The 18066-nt window shown below is 37.0% G+C and overlaps 1 protein-coding gene across 9 annotated transcripts in view; it reads right to left on the bottom strand.

Annotated features, from left to right (window-relative positions):
* The window catches only part of DST (dystonin), a 313666-nt gene that overhangs the window by 129440 nt on the left and 166160 nt on the right, over positions 1-18066 (bottom strand). For 7 of the 9 annotated variants that reach the window (XM_086461508.1, XM_086461507.1, XM_086461510.1 and 4 more), the window contains 19 exons: positions 17044-17506; positions 16828-16956; positions 16558-16635; positions 16287-16448; positions 16068-16172; positions 14209-14304; positions 12747-12872; positions 12199-12351; positions 11795-11949; positions 11526-11652; positions 10198-10381; positions 9025-9182; positions 8511-8689; positions 8145-8283; positions 7118-7311; positions 5140-5302; positions 4378-4461; positions 4179-4286; positions 3328-3426 (listed from right to left, as the gene is read on the bottom strand). In XM_086461508.1, the coding sequence (XP_086317634.1) occupies positions 3328-3426; positions 4179-4286; positions 4378-4461; positions 5140-5302; positions 7118-7311; positions 8145-8283; positions 8511-8689; positions 9025-9182; positions 10198-10381; positions 11526-11652; positions 11795-11949; positions 12199-12351; positions 12747-12872; positions 14209-14304; positions 16068-16172; positions 16287-16448; positions 16558-16635; positions 16828-16956; positions 17044-17506 (2902 nt within the window). Of the gene's footprint in view, positions 1-109; positions 1709-3327; positions 3427-4178; positions 4287-4377; positions 4462-5139; positions 5303-7117; positions 7312-8144; positions 8284-8510; positions 8690-9024; positions 9183-10197; positions 10382-11525; positions 11653-11794; positions 11950-12198; positions 12352-12746; positions 12873-14208; positions 14305-16067; positions 16173-16286; positions 16449-16557; positions 16636-16827; positions 16957-17043; positions 17507-18066 lie in introns of all 9 variants that reach the window. The other 2 variants (XM_086461505.1, XM_086461506.1) reach the window with 1 other exon arrangement.

Here is an 18066-nt window from a genome sequence, read left to right as displayed (position 1 = left end):
TTAAATCAGTTGACCTTGACATATTTTGAGATTAAAACATTGATTTAAATTGGTTTAGAATCATTCTTAAATTAACCGTTTCACTTGCATTGCATAAAAGTTCTGGTACCTTAGTAACAGCTGTGCTCCTTTTCTCTTCATTATTATTGCCTCTTTTTTTTGGCTTTTCTTTCTTTTCAAGTGAGGCTTTTTTCCCTGTTTTTTCACAGAATGTTTTCTGGAGTTCAGTGTTTTTTCCAGGTCCCTTTGTGCTATGACCCTCATCTCTACCATGCATTTCTGCAACTAGCAATAAATCTTTAAATTTCTGACCCTGTTCTAACTTGTCTTCTCCACTACTCTTCTCCCCACTTACATTTATGTTGTCTAAACCGTTAATTTTACGCTGTGATATTTTCTTCTCACTTACTTTCTCATTGCGAATCGAAAGTTTTTTTGCTAATCCATGTTCTGATAATGGAAAATAATCCTCTCCTCCAGAAATAATTTCTGAGAGAGCTATATTTGCCTTTAAGTCACCAGCATTTCCTAACAATTCTCCACCTAAACTTGGATCACACTGTAGTGGTGACACTTCACAATCAAATGGATAAGATTCAGAGACTCCTGCTACATACAGATTCTCTGAAACATTTCCTGAAGAAACAGCCAAAATTTCTCGCATTGTACTCTTGGTTTCATTTGTATTTAAATTTGATTTTTCTAGGTTTTCGGTTTTTGCTGTTAAGTAACTTTTATCCAGAGATGCCCTGTGCAGTTTGTTTGTATCCCTTTCAATACTACCAGAAACATCTGGACTGCTCACAGATTGCAAATTTGTTTTTTCACTACCATTCTGCGCTTCCAGGTCTCTGAAAGAGGATGCAACTTTCTCTAAAGGTATTGCATCCCTTACGTCTGAGAGAGAGTCGCCTTTTTCACCACACACTTGAAACTCTCCGTCTTCAGAGTTTAAAGTATTACGGCTATTACTTTCTGTAAAGCAGTGTTCTTTACGCTGATGTGCAAAATGAGTTCTTGGTGAAAAATGTTGCTGCTTGTAAGGGCTGACATCCAGGGAAACGTGCTTTCCAGTTTTTGGAGTCACTTCATCTTTCTTCATTGTTAGCTCAAAATCAGTTTCTGATTGCATTTCACGTTCTTCCTTTGTTGAAACATCACTCCCTGCCTTTCTTGAATTCTTTTTTCCTGTGGTTTCGTGTATCATTTCCACTTCAGGCAACTTCTTTGATACTCCCTCTGTTTTCTGTCTCTCTCCATTAACAATTTGCTCATTTAACATTTCACCAGGATCGTTATTCACACTCACAAAGATCGCAGCTGAAACAAAACAATCTTTTCTACCATTTTCTTCTTCTCTACTTTGATTACCAAAACCCATTAAGTTCTCGTGCTTTGTATGTAGCTTATTTGCTCTGTTGCCACTAATGCTACTTTCTTGACCGCTGAAATTTAAAAATTGCTTTAATGTTCTAGTAGTTTTGATTTTATATCTGTCTACATCCGATTTTCTACTGTCAATTTCCAATTTATTTTCTGTGTGTTTAGGTTTACTGGAAGAGTTATCTTTTTGCAAATATTCCACATCCATCATGCTTTCATTAGGTGTGTTTTCCTCTCTGAATTCAACAACTTCATTACATCCCAAACATTGAAAGACTTCAGCTGACTTCACAGGTTGCTGGAGTTCAGTCTCTTCTGGCAAGCTCTGAGCATGACAGCACATGGATTAAACTGAGATATCATGAAAAGCATCTTATTTCTTATTTTTCCCTTATTCTGTGCATTCTTAAAGCCATTACTGAAGAGTCAGGAAGAAAGACTGGCATGGAAGAAAATCTTGGAACAAGCACAGACTTCTGAGGTCCGATCCCAGAAGGAAAAAAAAAATTATCCTTTGAAAAGGATTATTCATTTTCTGATTTGCTACCCTGATTACAAAGAAAAAACCCATTGAATCAGTTTGAGACTGGAAACTTGCTTAGGTTATCTTCAAATAAACTATCAAAGTTTTATATGGCTGACGGAAGGTAGAAGAGGAGGGAAGATCGAGGGTGTGTGATTTCCAAAAAGCAGTCCTGGAGATTCAGAGCAGACTGAAACTTAAAAGAGTTTAACAGATTCCATTTGTTCTTGAAGAACGTGAAGCCTATCAGCACTCACAGGTCTCTTGATCCTTGTTTCTTGTTCTTTGTTTCACTTTTTATCCTTGATACCATTAGCATGATTAGTCACACTAAATCCTCAGTTATAATGGCTATTTATCAACAAACATTATATTTTCATCACTGTGCTCCACCACTTTATGATGCACAAAGGCACATGCTGTTAGTGTGACAGTTTGCCCAGCAAAGAGCAAGAAAAGCCAAGATAAAGACCGCACCAGAATTACATAACATTCATTTAAGAACTCCGTTTTTTTCAGCAAGAATATTAAAATTTATACTAAAATTTACACCTTTATGAGAGAGTTCTCCAATGTTATGTAATTTTTAAAGGATTATATTTAATATGGGCATAATTAATTACAGGACTACATTTAATATGGGCATTACTTTAGAGATATGTACCATATAGATCATACTAAAACACTGCAGTCCTTAAAGAATTACTATATGATCTCTTTCGGAGAGAAACATTTCAAAAGAAAGTGAAGAATTTAAAAGCATTTTCTGTCTCAATTATTTGGAAGGTTGATTCTGCAGCAAGCATGTGTTTTGTGTAATTTGTCTGCTCAATTTCAGTAACTTTTGTGTTAATAAGATACAACACTAAGCATAAATAAAATGCTGTTTGACCCCAAGGAATCAATACAGTAGAAAGGTAGAAGAGAAAAAAAAAACCTAAACATGTCAAAGAAACTTAGGAAACTAAGAGGGCATCGCACCTCCCTGTTTAAAGAACTCCTTTATATGTCGTTAAGTGGAGCAGAATGCATACTATGGAATACTGAGGCCAACATAGGGTATCAACAGTGCACACACATTAAGTCTGCCCTCATCTTAACGCCTGCATTTATTCAAAAGATCAATATTCTAAAATATTGAAGTATTAATATGTACGGTATATAACCATCTCCATCAGAATTTAATGGATGATATGATCCTTCTAGCTGGAAGAACTGGTAATATGTATGGATGGTATAGGATTTTGTTTAGCCGAATGGTAATAGTGTAATTTAACACACCCACATTCCTGTATAAAGTGCAGTATATAAGGATTTTAGTTTTCCGTATCTGCTGCTAAATTTGTGAATAATTCCAACAGGTATATTGCTCTTTGTTTGCCTAGCTGTTCTTTTTGCTTGGTTGGCTGCCAGGGACCTACCTCTTCCTCTTCCAGTCTTTTCAAAGAGTCACCTGCAAACTTAATGTATTGGGTCATCAAGGTCACTAAGGCAGTGTAACGAGTCCGTAAATCCATGAACTGCAGAGAAACAAAGAAGGTGTCGGGGAGAGATAGAGGGACACACACCAGTTAACCTTCAAAGAAGTGATAAACACTACTCTAGAACCTATCCCAATGTTGATTCCAAAATCCTAATTATGGAATCCAAAGTCCTAATTTTGATTCCAAAGTTTAATGGCATCAAGGGGGTACACTTGCACAAATAAATCCTAAGGATCTATGAGGAGATCCACAAGGAGAAGAAACAGAAGACAATGTTTTGACTTCACAGTCACTTGATTCTTCCCCCCCGTCAGAATAGGTTCTAAGAGGGACAAGCAGTGCTGGCCATTATTCCTCCCTCTAACAGTTAGCAGAGTGACAGACTTATCTTTCCCATCCAAAGGAGGCCAATCTGCCTTGGAATACGTCAAAGTGTCCAGATCTGGTAAGTTTTACCATAGCAAAAGATGAAAGCTCCCCGTTTACTAGGGATCAAGCCCAGAGGCAGTTCTAAAACAGTTTTACTGAGGTACATTTCTGATATAGCTTTTTATAATTTGGGGGACTTTTGTTCATCAACAGATTGCAATATACTGTCTCATTAACCAAATACTGCATAATGAGCAATAGAATATTTATCCCATTGTGTATCTATACAGAAAAAAAATGAAGTTGCTTGGGTTACCCTATTTAATCAATAATAAATCCTAAATCCCATTCTTGTGTTTACTCTGTTTTAAGCAAAGACTCAAAAAATCATGTTTTCCTGTCATAAGAAATCCATTTACCTCTTGAATAATGAAGTCTGATGAGCTTTGCATTCTTCGGCGTTTCACTGGAGATTTTTGTTGGGAGTCAACCATAGCTCTGTAGGTCATAGTCTGCAACTCATAGTCCTGTAAAAAGAGAAAATACACAAAATGATAGGCATTCCACACGGTACTGACACTAAAAAAAAAGGATTGCAAGTATAACGTTATTTATTACCTTCACAGCAGCTGAGTATTGCTCTGAATACTTCTGGCACTCATCTATTTTGCTTTGTTTCATTTCAATCTCAGAAACCAGCATCTGTAAAGTACGAATCTTCATCTCAAAAAGTGATTTTTATTACTATTATTATTAGCATTTCTACTTTATCTAACATCATGAAATCTATATAATATGCTCATTTCCATGTATACAAGTAATTATGTGCTCAAGGTTATGTCCTGGGCTTTGTCAGTCTTACAGTACAGAAGTAGTGAAAAAACTGCCAGATTTAGTAGCTGGTGACTGAATTTAAAACAAAATCAGGATTACGCCATGTTGTGCACATAATTTGCTATTCTGTCTCTTATTTAAGCTGCATTTCCTTCTTGCAGGAGGCAGCTGAGTTTAGCTCTGCTTCCATGAAAATATTTATATGTCCATAAATACCAAGAATAGTATTGAATTAAAAATGATGTGATAAAGGAGAGTCCAGAATTTTAGGCACCCTCTTAGGATTTGCTCTTCTTGAAGATTTGAGGACCAAAACAATCTGGTCTATAAAATGGCAATAGCCAGTGAGTAATATAGTCATGATGTTAGCTGCATTATAAACACAAAACCATAAAAAACTGGTGACGACCTGGAATTTTATACTAAGGGCTGAGGGATATAAGCATCCCATATCAAGAAATAAGACAGACATCGCTGGGTTAAACTGGTATTTTAATTCTTCGGTCATTACAGCAGTGCTTTCCTACAATGAGATCCCTTTCATACCTTATGTTGGTTCAGCTGTTTAGCCAATGCTTTGCTATTTTCAGGATGGATTTCTTGAATCTTTCGCTGAGTATCTTCCACTTGTTGAATCCAAGCATCCAAAGAATTGTAAGTATCTTTGTAATACTTCAGAGATTTGTTAATACCTTCTAAGTCACGCAACCTGATTTTATTTTAGAAGATAAGCCAAAGAAGAGTAGATGATTATTAAAGATAAAAAGTACAACCCTAAGCCAAATACAGCCTTAAAGGGTTCGGATGTCTTAGCTCTGTTATAGTTCACACCATAAACATGCTAAAATAACACTAACTAAACAGTAAATTCACTTCTCAAACACAGGATAAACATACTTACTAAACAATTTTTTATATTTTGATGTGGAACAAATACTTTGAATCGCTCTAGTGCTGTTTTCAAGATGCCAAAAGGAGAGTAAAAAGAGCAAGCAAAGGAAACCATATTGTTCAGGTTTCAGACTTAAGCATGTTTTAAAGCTAATAATCACGAAAAAGGGAAAGGATCATGGTAAGTGCAGCCAATATTCGTAATACTTTTTGTATAATGACTATCAGTGTCAAGCTGTTAGGAAGCAGCAGAGCAAACATTTGCAGAAAGCAGCTTGTTTACAGCTCCATGCTGCAACTACCACAATCTGTCCTATTTACACTAGAAGCCACTATGTATTAACAGTCATTTTTCAGCACATTCTATTCAGGATACAGTTCTGTGAGGACAGCATGTGGTTCCTGTTGGGCCTCTGAGGAAATAAGGCCACTCCAGTACCTCATAAAACTACTATTTCATCATTTAAATTATGTCACGCTATCAAATGATGAAAAATCTGAGGTGGATTTAAAGTTAGCCATTCTGCAGTCAGCTTTAAATGGGTCAGCTTTTGCCCATCTTCCTTTTAACTTCCAGCAATGTTAAATAGAGACAACTAAATTAGTTCATTACAAGTGAATAACTTCAGTGTTGCACCTGAATGGATATTCACCCCTTAGAAAAGACAGACAAAAATATGAAATGTTGTTGTGTGAACTTTTACATCAACAGCACTATCTTTGATGGTCTTGTTCAGGTTATCTACAATGACAAACTGAAGTACATTTTAGAGGAAATAAACTGAGGCTTAGTAGCCTAAATTCAGACAATAATAGAGTCTTCCTTACCTTGCCCATGCTTTTTACTTCAGTCTCCACAGTTCTGCTTCCTTCACATATAGAAAACAGAACTGTGGAGACTGAAGGAAAAAGTTTTTCCAGGAATGTCATGTATGGGAATCTCCTTCAGAATTACGGGTAGGTGCGTCCTGCTGTATCTGCACATCTGTGTAGGCATGTGCATTTGAGTAACATTCTCCAGTATTATCATGACAGTAATACCGAAGGGCTGAATTTAGAGCAACGTCTCAACAGGATATCGAGGCTGCATGAAAACAGTCGCACACCAAAGGAAAACACTGGCACTCCTCCAAAAGTTATTGCAGCAAAATTATCACAGAAGTCAATGGAAGGTAAGGACTTCCAGACTTCGCACTTGAGTCATTAAAAGCAAGTTAATATGAATACAGTCATAACTGATGAATCAGCTCATTAGTTTAGCCTGTCAGAACTAATTCTGTGGAGAAACAGATGGTATTTCCATAGGACAGCAAGCCATTTCTGCGGGCATTTTTTTTTTTAGAAAGAAAAAAAAACCCAAACAATTTCTCTTTATTGTGTCTCGAAAAGTTGTAAGTAAATAATTTTTCTATATTTTGGTAATTTTTTTGTGTTCAATAGTCACAGACATTTCCTGTGGAGAAGTAAGACAACAATGTCAACAGCACAGAAAAATCCTTGATCTTAGCACATTTCACAAACAGTTCACAAAACTATTCTGACCTATTTTAGCATTCATTTTGGATTATTTTTGCTCAGAAACAACAAAACCAGCATAAACCATGAACAGATCGTAATAAAAAGTTACACAGACCTATTTTCAATTTGAGAATGAATGTTTTGCCACCTCTCGGCTAGCTGATCCACTTTTTCTTTATGCCAGTCAAAGTCAAGATCACGTTCCTTGTGCATTTTGAACATCTGATCACTGATCATCTTTGCCTTCTGCAGCTCATCCTCTAAGGCATGGAATACTTGTCTGTTCTCATCTACTTCAGATCTCCATTGCTAGTATGTGATAAATGATAAGCTGTAAAATAACTCCTAATTTATGACACTATTTCATAAATGAGTATTTTGCATGAGTGAAACGTATAAATGAATGAATTAAAAATGTTTAAATTATTATTGTACTTCTGATTGCTCAAACACTGGAATGTTGGTTGCTCAAGCACCAGAATGGGTCTGAAGCAACTAATTAGCTATGAATTGCAAAATAATTCTAAGTAACAGCATCTCCCACAATACATAGGTCAAAACACAGACAGCAAATTAACATGCTTATCTTATAAAATACAGCTTTCCAACAAATCCTTAACGTAGTTACCAATCATTCTATCTAACAAAAAAGCATTACTTATCATTTGCAATATTGAAGTGAGGTATATACAGCACACAAAAAATGCTGAACTTCAATCTTACCCTTTCTGAAAGATATCTGCCAAACCTCCTGATCAGTGTACCACAGCAGTACCAGGAATGTTATTGTGGCCACATTTATATAGCAATATATTTTTGCTACCTTAAGCATATGTTACCTTTTAAAGAGACAAAAAAATAAGTCTTACTGCAGCATTAACAAGTGCCACTCTTGGAAGTTCAGATACTTCAAGCCATTTCCTAAGAGCAGGAATGCACACGCAAACTATGCAACTGCTAATGCTCCAAAGCCATCATTTTTTCCCCCGAGATGTCAATCCTAACACAGACTTCCCTCCAAACACACAAGCCAACTTTTGATACGCTATACAGCACAGCATCACCAAAACAGGTGTTATAAGACAGATCATTTTCCTACTATTTTTTGATTTGCCCATGAAAAGGCACCAGCCAGGTCTTACCTTTAGTGTACCCATCAGATTTTCAATATTGTTTTTGTCAGCTGTTACTGCCTCTTCTTCACACAACTTAGTTTCATAGAGTTTTACTAACGATTCTGCTCCTTGGGTGTTCCTCAGCACCAAATTCACAGTTTTTAATCTGAAAAACAGTAATCTCCTGTTAACTGAACCATCAATAACAACACTCAACACACTTGTGTTTTCCAGCCTTTTCATGTCACGGGGCTACCCTTTCTAAAATGTTAAAATGTTAGCCCTTTTCCTTGATCAGGATTAGTATATAAAGATATACCAACATCTTTAACTTATTTTGAAGAGAAAACTGTAAACTAAAACATGTGTGATGGGACACCGCCTATTACATACTTATCTATGTAAATGGAAGACATGGAATAAACTTGGTTCATGTTCTGAATAACAACACTGAGCTCAGAGCGCAGAGTAGGGACTGAAGGTGAACCAGCAGATTGACTGAAAAACTCTTCACATTTATCTGTGATAACTCCCAAGTCATCCTTCAGTCGATCCAGCTCCTTCTTCAGTTTCTGTAAAATGAAAGGTGATTGACAGTGCTTTTATCCTACATCAACCTGATGCACACTCTACATATCATTACCAGTACAAGTCTGCTCTCCCTTGCTTGTTTCATGTGGACACCATTAAAATATTTGCAAAAGGAACATATGCATAAAAAGGAAACTAACACAGCCGCCATTTATTGGTATCTTTTTTCTCATCTCACAAACACAAGCTTAATCTTTGACTCTTATCTTCTCAAGGTGCACTGAAAATCTTCCTGACTACACTCAAAACGTCTGGATGTATTTGTTCTAAAATAAAACTCTTTTCCTAGGTAAAACGGCCTTTCTCAAAGGCTCACCTCTTGCTCTGAAATCCTAAACACACTTTCATGTAGATCATCCCTTTCCATTGGGGTTCGGATCTGCCGTATTAACTGCTCCTCACAACTCTCCAGCCGCAGTCTGATATTTCTGACTTCAGAGATGTAAAGATTGTAAATAGATTCTTCCTGCTCCTCTGTGGAAAGAAACAAGGCGCATGTTAGCAAATGAAACCATCACGTCATTTTCACCATGCATTCTCATGAAACACTTCTACAGGTGTCACCATTCTACAGGTCTTTTCATGACTGGCTGAAATCCCATCAGTTTCCACTGGAATTTTGGCTACAAGGCAAATTTTAGGAACGCTTAAATTTTAGCTAGTATTAATTCACCTCCTCAAACATGAAAAATTAATGTCCATCTTTGACCATTCATCCCAGGCACAGGCATCATCCCTATGCAAACACTGCTCAACTCAGTGATTGAGTCTTTCAGTCAGATGGTATCAAGCACAACATCACAGTAAACCTCCAGGGCGCCTTTTATTTATTTATTTTTTTTAAATCCTTTCTTTCAGATGCACAGGGCAACACATCTTTCCTTAAGTACAGTGGACTATGCTACCACAGTAATTAGCTTTGCACTACTATATTTCTTTAAGTCATTAGCTACTTGACAGTAAATCAGAACAGCTATTTTAGGCTTTCTGTTATTAATTGTATTTAAAAACAGAGTTAAGAGAGCAGTAACTGCAGGCATTCTGGAGAGCTAAGAAAATATCTAGGACACTTTTCTTGCCTTAACAGTGCGAAAAAAGTTCTAATTCTGTAACGAACTCAACAAAGTAATCATATTGTATTTTCAACATTCAAAACCAAGAAAGGTATGACTCAACAGTGAGCTGTAATGCAACAGAATAAATTCTCAGGCATAATATACAGAACACTACAAAATATTTTAAGTAACACACCAGTACTTTTACATAGCTTAACATATACAAACTTAAAAAAAACGTAGACCTTCTGTACAATGTAATTGTGCATACTGTTAAAATGATGACTATCTGTTCAGAAGAATCGGGGCATTAACAGTATCAGTATGATAAAACAGGTAATTCACTAGAGCTTCTATTCAGAGAGAGAAGTTTCATCAAGAACTACAATCTCTCTCATGAGGGCACGTTTCCACTGTTCTCAGCGAAGTTTTACCTCTTTCTGCAGATTTCAGAAGCTCTTGATAGTATTGCTTGCAAACATTAACTTCCCTTTCCAGCTGTGCTGTATCGGAGCTTGTAAAAATTTTGGACTCCTGACTATCTTCCACAAAATCATCAAAGCGGGACTGCAAATTGCTTAGAACCTGCTGATGTTCACCTGGCAGCATTGTCTTTATCTGCAACAGACAATAAACCCAAGGCACAGTTAGCAATCATGCACCACTCACACAGTTCTCTGTAACACTTTTTATCAAAAAGCAATATTGCCCAATTACTAAGATGGTAAAGTCAAAGAATCAAGGTTCTGAAAGCTTGCTGTTCCTAAGCTGGAGTCCACTTGACAGCTGATCATTTATGCTCAGTATAAAATCCTTTTCCATCTCTAATGCCAGTAACACGCTGCGTTTAGCCAATCCTACATCAGACACCATTTCTCCATCAAATGCCGCATAGCAACAAACACGCAGCCAGCAAGAGTCATACAAGTAGGGACACTTCAAGAATTATCTCAGATCCCTTCTTTCCAACAGCAACAGTGGGGAATTAGGAGTGAAAATGTCATTTTGTATATTGCAAATACTATTGCAACAGTTTGCAGACAGATATACACCAAAGTTGTATAATAAACTGTTACATTAATAGTCTTATGGTATACATCTAACATTGCATAACGCAGTGATCACGCACACTGTTCTAGCCAGAAAGAACAGTATTTTGATCTATATCACTATTTTGTTTCTGACAAACTGATCCTAACTAGCTAGTCAAAATTTCAAGTTACAGACACGTGTAAGAATGCATTACAGAGGAATGAGTACTCGTTCAAGCTGCCTTCAGCTTGAGTGACTGAATGTCACTTCACAGTTGTTCCATTGTTAGTAAGAAGTTGCAGCATGGGGAAATAATGGGAGTTTTCATGAAGAATAACCTTAGTCTAATGAAGCCAATCTCCCCAGGCATCTTCAACATAAATGCAGAAAGGTAGATTCTTGCAGAACAAAATTCAGATTCAGTCACTGTTCACTGCTTTCAAGAGATCCTGTCCTGCTGACAACAGGAGACTAGAGAGATTTGCACAATAAGGCTGCAGGTAGTTTTCATGATACCACCTCTTTGCTCCTTCCCCAAACGTATCTGTGTAAAGGCTGCTTAGACCAAGGCAGAATGTTGCACAGTGGTAACCAGTGCGGCCACTGCCAACTATTCCTACAGTGAAGATGAGGACTGCTGCAAATTGTTGATTACACAACGTTTCTGGGAACTATAGCCTGTGACTTCCCAGCAGGTGGCTAAGAGGCTCTTCCTAGACATAGCACATACCGAGGCAACATTGCCAGCTCGAACAGCTTCAATTTCATTTGTCAGGTAATGCCAGGACACCACACTCTTCATGTTTACATGCGACTCGTGCCAAAGGGCCAGAACATTCTGAAATTGTTGTTCAATCCTGAAACATAAAAAGACTCCAACTTTAGATCAGAGTAACACATGAAAACAGGGGAAAAAAAAAAAAAGTTAGATGTTATTTTAACCGAAGCTTCATATAAATGAATTTTAAAAGAAAATGGGTGGGTTTGTTTCGCCCCTACCTGTTGGCTGTATCTATTGCTTCTTTGTTTGGTGGAGGAACTGTAAAGCATACGGATGGAACCATGGCCTCATTACCACTCGGACTAATGACTTTCCATTTAGCACGGTGGGAGTTGTTGGCTAATACACACTCATCATCTTTGTAAATAGTTATCTAGTATTAACAGAAAAGCAGAATAATTTAATGAGCTAAGCATTACAAAATACTTTTTTAAAGCACTTCTGCAAATGGTGTCAACAAATAAGCAACAGAACAACAAAAACAATGTTCAACACAAGGATTTGCTCTTGTTTACTAGGGTGGAAGAAATTTACAGCCCATTCTCCAGGAACACAGTAATTAATGAAACTTTAGCTGAATTCTCATGTCTGTAATTGATTTGAGGAAATTCAAGTTTCTAACCTCAATTTGTCTATAGTCACAGATGGCTTTAATTGGGATGGATGCTTTCAGTATACAGTCAGGGTTCCTTGGCTTCAGCTGAATTATTGCCTTTGCTCTCCCCACAAGGCCTGCTACTGTGCTCTTATACTGCAAGAGTTGTTCCTTTTCTTCCTAAAACAGTTAAGAAAAGAATACGTCATAAGAGATGGCCAGAAAACAGTGCTGCTTCTTTGATCCTGTTAAGCTTTTCTTTTCCTGACTACTTCTACTGTCTTTCTTAAAAGTAACACATTTTACAAGAACAAAGTATCTTTCTGAAGCCACTGGTTTCCCACAACATCTGATATTGTAAAGATAAATAAATAAATAAAACCGTATTTTAACATTATGATAAATAGTCATTATACATGGATAAATGCAATTATTTAACCACAAGTTCTAAAAAATAAAACTTCTTTCCTTCACTTTAAAGGAATAATTTTAACACATGTATTTTATATCCAACTATAATCTACACATTTCTTGTTTAATTGTAACTCACATTAACAGGATCCTTGAATTCTTACCATAGACTCCTGAACAAGGTCTTCCAGCCTATGAAGGCTGCTTGATCTATCACAACTGTATTTTCGGTATATGGTATCTTTCAGATTCTTTAAATATTCCATGGCTTCTTTGGCATCGCTGAAAAACTAGGATGAGATAATATCTGGGTTATTTTAAAACAACCTAAAAAGTATACAAAGAGCCACACTATCAAGTTTTAAGTGCTGTCTTTTTAAAAATAATGTTTTCTAGTAGCTTAAGTGTCCACTGCACCACACAACACTATTCACGATATATCTAAATGTACTCTTCAAGAAGGCACATGTTATAACACCATTTATTCTTGGTACAATCTACATACAAAATTAATTCAGCAGTTATTGAACCTCAGTAATTACTGGTCCTGCAACAGAAAAATTGTCTGATGTGATTCTTCCATTCCTTGGAATTACAACTACTTTCACATCTAACGAACAGACAAAGCCTACAAACTGTAGCAAACTACCTGGAATACAAGTACACTGGAGCAAACATCTTGTGCAAGAGGGGAAATGAGCTGCCACACTTGGCAGTTCTGCATGGACATCTGCACCCCCAAACTGGTTAAGCATGACTGGGAAGGGAAATGTCCTGTGAAAATCCTCACCCCATTCTGTCCCTGAAACCTCATTTCTTCAATCCAGAATTTCCATTTCTTCCCCCTACCACTGGGAGCCCAAATCACTCAACTCTGTCTTCTCCAGTGACCATTTCATAACTTTAGGCTCTCACCCTTTTCAGTCCGAAGGCATCTCATCCCAACATCACCCCTCTTCCTCTTCAGCCACCCAACCCACCAGACACTAATGACTAATCTTTATAGTTTAAATATAAAAAACCCAGTACATTTAAAAAAATTAAAATTCTTCAATCTTCAATCCTCATGCATACAACTGAAAAATCCTTAAATCTTCAATCATCATGCACGTAACTGAGTACTGCATCGTTTGCTGAGTATGTAAATGGGTGATAATCAGAAAGGTGTTTCAGTTGGATAGGTCTGCTGTCAGGGTGTTCTCTCCTCTGTTTGTTATTAACCCTGTACATTCCATTTCTATTTGGTTAGTCCTGGAACAACCACCTAGAATATGTTCTCCCTTGGTCATCACTAACCACCCTCCACTCCACATCATCCGCAGAAGCTGTACTGATGGCAGTTGTGCATGACAGGGAGAGAACACAGCTTCCTTCTCAACTGGCAGCTGCAGCACTCTGAAAAAACGTCAGGCCAGACCTCCATCTGCTGTGAACTGATGTAACTGTAGTGTTACAGATACAGGTGCGGTAAGGCTGTGACAGGAGCATGGCTCATCATCTAATGATTGCACATGACAAATGCAATTCTACAATTACTGTGAGACAGCAACTAGCACTTTCAGTGGAACTTTTTGACTATGGACAAAACTTAAAACATTTCACATTTTTACTGATTTACTTTCTTACCTCAAAATATGCAGCATTTTCTCTCAAATGTTGTTCAACACAGTGACAGAGCTGAAGAATCCAGCTCCATTGTGTCTGCATTGCAGCTCTATAGGCCTGCAAGGAAGAGAAATGTATTTTACAAAAGGAAATTAAAATTAAAACATGCATACCTTTACAGAATTTAGGAAACACAAAAGTAATGTAGCAAACACAAGCATCTAAAGCTGACCTCCTCACCCAGGAAAAGTAGGCTGCAGGAAGGAAAATTCCAATTAGACGTGAGGAAAAAAACCCCTGTTACTACAGCATAGTCAAACATAAGAAAGCTAGTCCAGAGGGGCTGTGAAATCACCATCCTCAGGTACATTCAGAATTCAGCCAAACAAAGCCCTGACACTGCTTTAAGCAGGGGCTGGACAGCATCTCCTGAAGTAACCCAAATCTAAGCTCATCTACAATTCTGTGTCCCTGTTTACTCAACCAAAATAGCTGAATTCTTGGCTGGATGCAAATCGGATATTAAAGTAACACTGAATACACGATAAAAAAAAATTAAGCAGGACTCGCTGCAATGTATAATTTTGTGTAACAGCTACACAGCAATTTGAAGAATGCAGCGCTACTGGAACGGTGCCTCCTGTACTGTCTGCAGGGGGCTGCCACTAGAGATGCACGGCTGGAGTGTTCACCAGCAGAGGGTACTCTTGACTTTGTGAAAACAGCCAAGCATCTCAATTTTTCAATTCCGTATGATTCTCAGGGAATTCAAGACTCTTTCCATTCGCTTCAATGAATTTCAAACTAATGCATTAATGCATAGATTCTTCTGTAGAAAAGATATACATTTCTATAGATTTCTCTTTTTTTCTCTGCTTTTTAAATGTTTCACCATAGCATAACCTGCACAGTCATCTCCACTGTGATGGCATCATAATATATATCTTTAATATATTCATATATTAAGTATGTTAAGAACCCATTAGAACAGCATATACTTTTAAAGAATAGAATTCCCCACATTACATAAAAAGTAATGTATTATTCAAAGTATGTATATCATGAGAAGGGAGGGAGTAGTTTTCTTCATGTTTCCATTTCTCACAGATACAAACTCACTGAGCTGAAGAACCATAAAAATCCATCCTCTCTGTTTTTTCATTCTTATATAATAAATCAGCTTTTTATTGTTTCAATTTTTACCACTCACTGTCTGTATTTACACTTTTCTTGAAGATCCGCAGGGAAAAGCATTTTATATTCTCCTTTGGAAACATTTTATGACCCTACAACAGCTAAAATAAATTTTCTGTAAACCGTTTGCCTATAATATAGACCTTGACTCAAGCCTGAAGTAAATCACCTCACCTGGTCAGACTTTTAACATGCAAACAAGTTTCATAATTCACTGACAAGTTATGAAACCAACCCTAAACCATAACAGGAATCTCTATATATAGTAAGTGACTAAAAAAGCTCTACTGAAACTTCTTGCAATCCAACAGGAGAAAAAACACATAAGGATTGTTCTGTGCCCTTAGTCTGCCAATGCAATCTGCATCAACAGCTCAAGGAGCTGCATGCATGACCAGAAACATCTGTACAGACCAACTCCAGAAATTTTAATTTTAGACTTTAGGGAAATTTTACCTAAACAATCCAAGATGTAAACATAACTTCACAGAAGCGTTTTTACATTTTGGCAACTGGAAGACAGATACAACACAGACGTCAAAGAGGAAAAAGAAAGGCCCCATTATTCAGAGTTGTCTTGTTCCATTTCCCATGAGTTAGCACTTCCCTTCTTTTCCCCCAAAATCTAAGGTCTATTAAAATCTCAAAACTATTTTCTTGTTTGTGTGCTGTTTTTACTAACTTACCTCAATGGTTAGCCTGGCTGGGTGATTTTCAAGAAGTAATTGCTCGGCTATTTCTTGCACTGATTTAATAACTTCTTCTTTTTGATCAAGTTCTCTCATTAATTCCTTTTTTCCAGACAAAAAAACAAACAAAAAAAAAAGATAGAAAAGTTTTAGAAATCTCTTAAACTCTTAAAGATGATGTAATAATTCCCTCTGGATTATACCAGCAATACATACTGCATGGTATTCCTTTTTTCTTGTTATATTGGGGTTTCTCTCACTCCAGTCATATGCAACCTCTTCCTCTTCTTTTTCATTCAGCCATATTAGCTCTCTAGTAGCACGAGACACAAAATTGTGAAGAGTATCTAGATGCCTTTCCTGATTTCTTGATGTGTTCTTTATTAAAAAAAAAAAAGATTTACAAAAATCAGCACTTAAAACTCATCCCTTATCAAATACGATGTGCACTGAAAAGTTGAACATCGAAGATTTATGACAGACTTACCAAGAGTTTTGAATACTGACTCTCCAGTTTGTGCAATTTTTCTGCATAACTGAGTTTAAGAGGGGCAGTCATTTGGATCTGTATTTGGTATATGAGATCAGAAGACAACAAAAAGGTTAGATGTGTTAAGCGATTAGATCTCCTGATTTCATAACACGTCATCCAGAGATCAGAAGTAAAAATTAAGAAAGACTGTGAAACCCAGAAAGTTCTAAAATTCAAGATTAGTTTTTGGGTCACCCATAAGAAATAAAGAATATGGTGCTGTACCTCACTGATTTTAGCTTCTTTAAGGCTGGATTCAAATTCCTCAATAGCTTTGTGGACATTTTTGTGATTTTCTAAATGGCTTTCAACACTCGGTAAATCTGAACCCCATTCTGCTCGATCAAGTTGCACCTTACAAACAAGAAGAAAAAATTAGCCAAGACCTACAAGGAGTTAACGTAACTATTAGAAACAGACTGTTTCTGTAAAGATTGCTACCTGCATTTCTTCTACCCAGTTCAATAGGTCCTGAACAAACTTCATGTTCACCTCTTCTTCTGTTAAATTCTGATCCACAAAAGCTGATTTCATTAGAGGTTTTCTGATTTGCATCAGTTTGAGTGTTTGCAGAGTCCCACTGTCTACTCCTGTCACATAGCTTTGAATTAACCGTGGTGGGATGCCTGGTGTGTAAGTGGGAGTGATGGTTGGTGTCAGTCTGGAAGTAAGACCTGATGAAAGGCCAGATGTCAAGCTGGAAGAAGTCAAAGTAGGTGTTAAACCTTGCGTCATTGCAGCATTTAATTCAGGGGTTAGGTTTGTTGTAAATCCTGAGTTTAAGCTTTCAGTTATTCCTGATATCATCAGCTTTGTTTGCTCTGTTGTCAGTGCATGCCCCTTGTTGTACACGGAAGAACATTCGGTCCGTATGGCCATCAATTCATCACGAAGTTTTGCAACCCTATTAAAATAAAAGAAAATCAATAAATAAATCATTTCAATTAACGTTTATGATCAAGGTTTATCAAGCTCAACTGAACAGCAATATGAATTAATATGACCTCTTACACTTCAGCTGCACTTAAATATTTACAAAAAAAGCATTTCTATCAGAAAGGATAGCGTATGTCAGCTTATACTTCTGTAAATACAGATAACAGATGCAGAAATCAGGCAATGACCAGAAAATCAGCATGGTATGGGTACTAGCATGCACCATACACAATTCCAGGGAACAATCAGCATAGCAGAAATCTTACAAGTTACTACATGTTGTAGTAGATCAAACGCTTGCAATTAGCTGCCAAGGAGCTGTTACGTGCTTGATCTCACCTGGTCCAGGATGAATCCTGAAACACTTTGGAGCCCTTTCTTCACAAAATTGAATTATGCTGTTTAAACGTATCTTTCTGCCAAGACTGTACACGCTGCCACATATAAGCTAATGTTACCCCACTTATTACCTGTTAAGACCCCTACAGCTGTCACGAGAAATCTCGCCTCTTTTTTAAAATCAAAGTA

This window comes from Leptosomus discolor, chromosome 2, assembly GCF_034619465.1.
Source record: "Leptosomus discolor isolate bLepDis1 chromosome 2, bLepDis1.hap2, whole genome shotgun sequence".
NCBI lineage: Eukaryota > Metazoa > Chordata > Aves > Leptosomiformes > Leptosomidae > Leptosomus > Leptosomus discolor.
The sequence above is the reverse complement of the archived record's forward strand: the minus strand, read 5'-3'. Positions and strand labels throughout refer to the sequence as shown.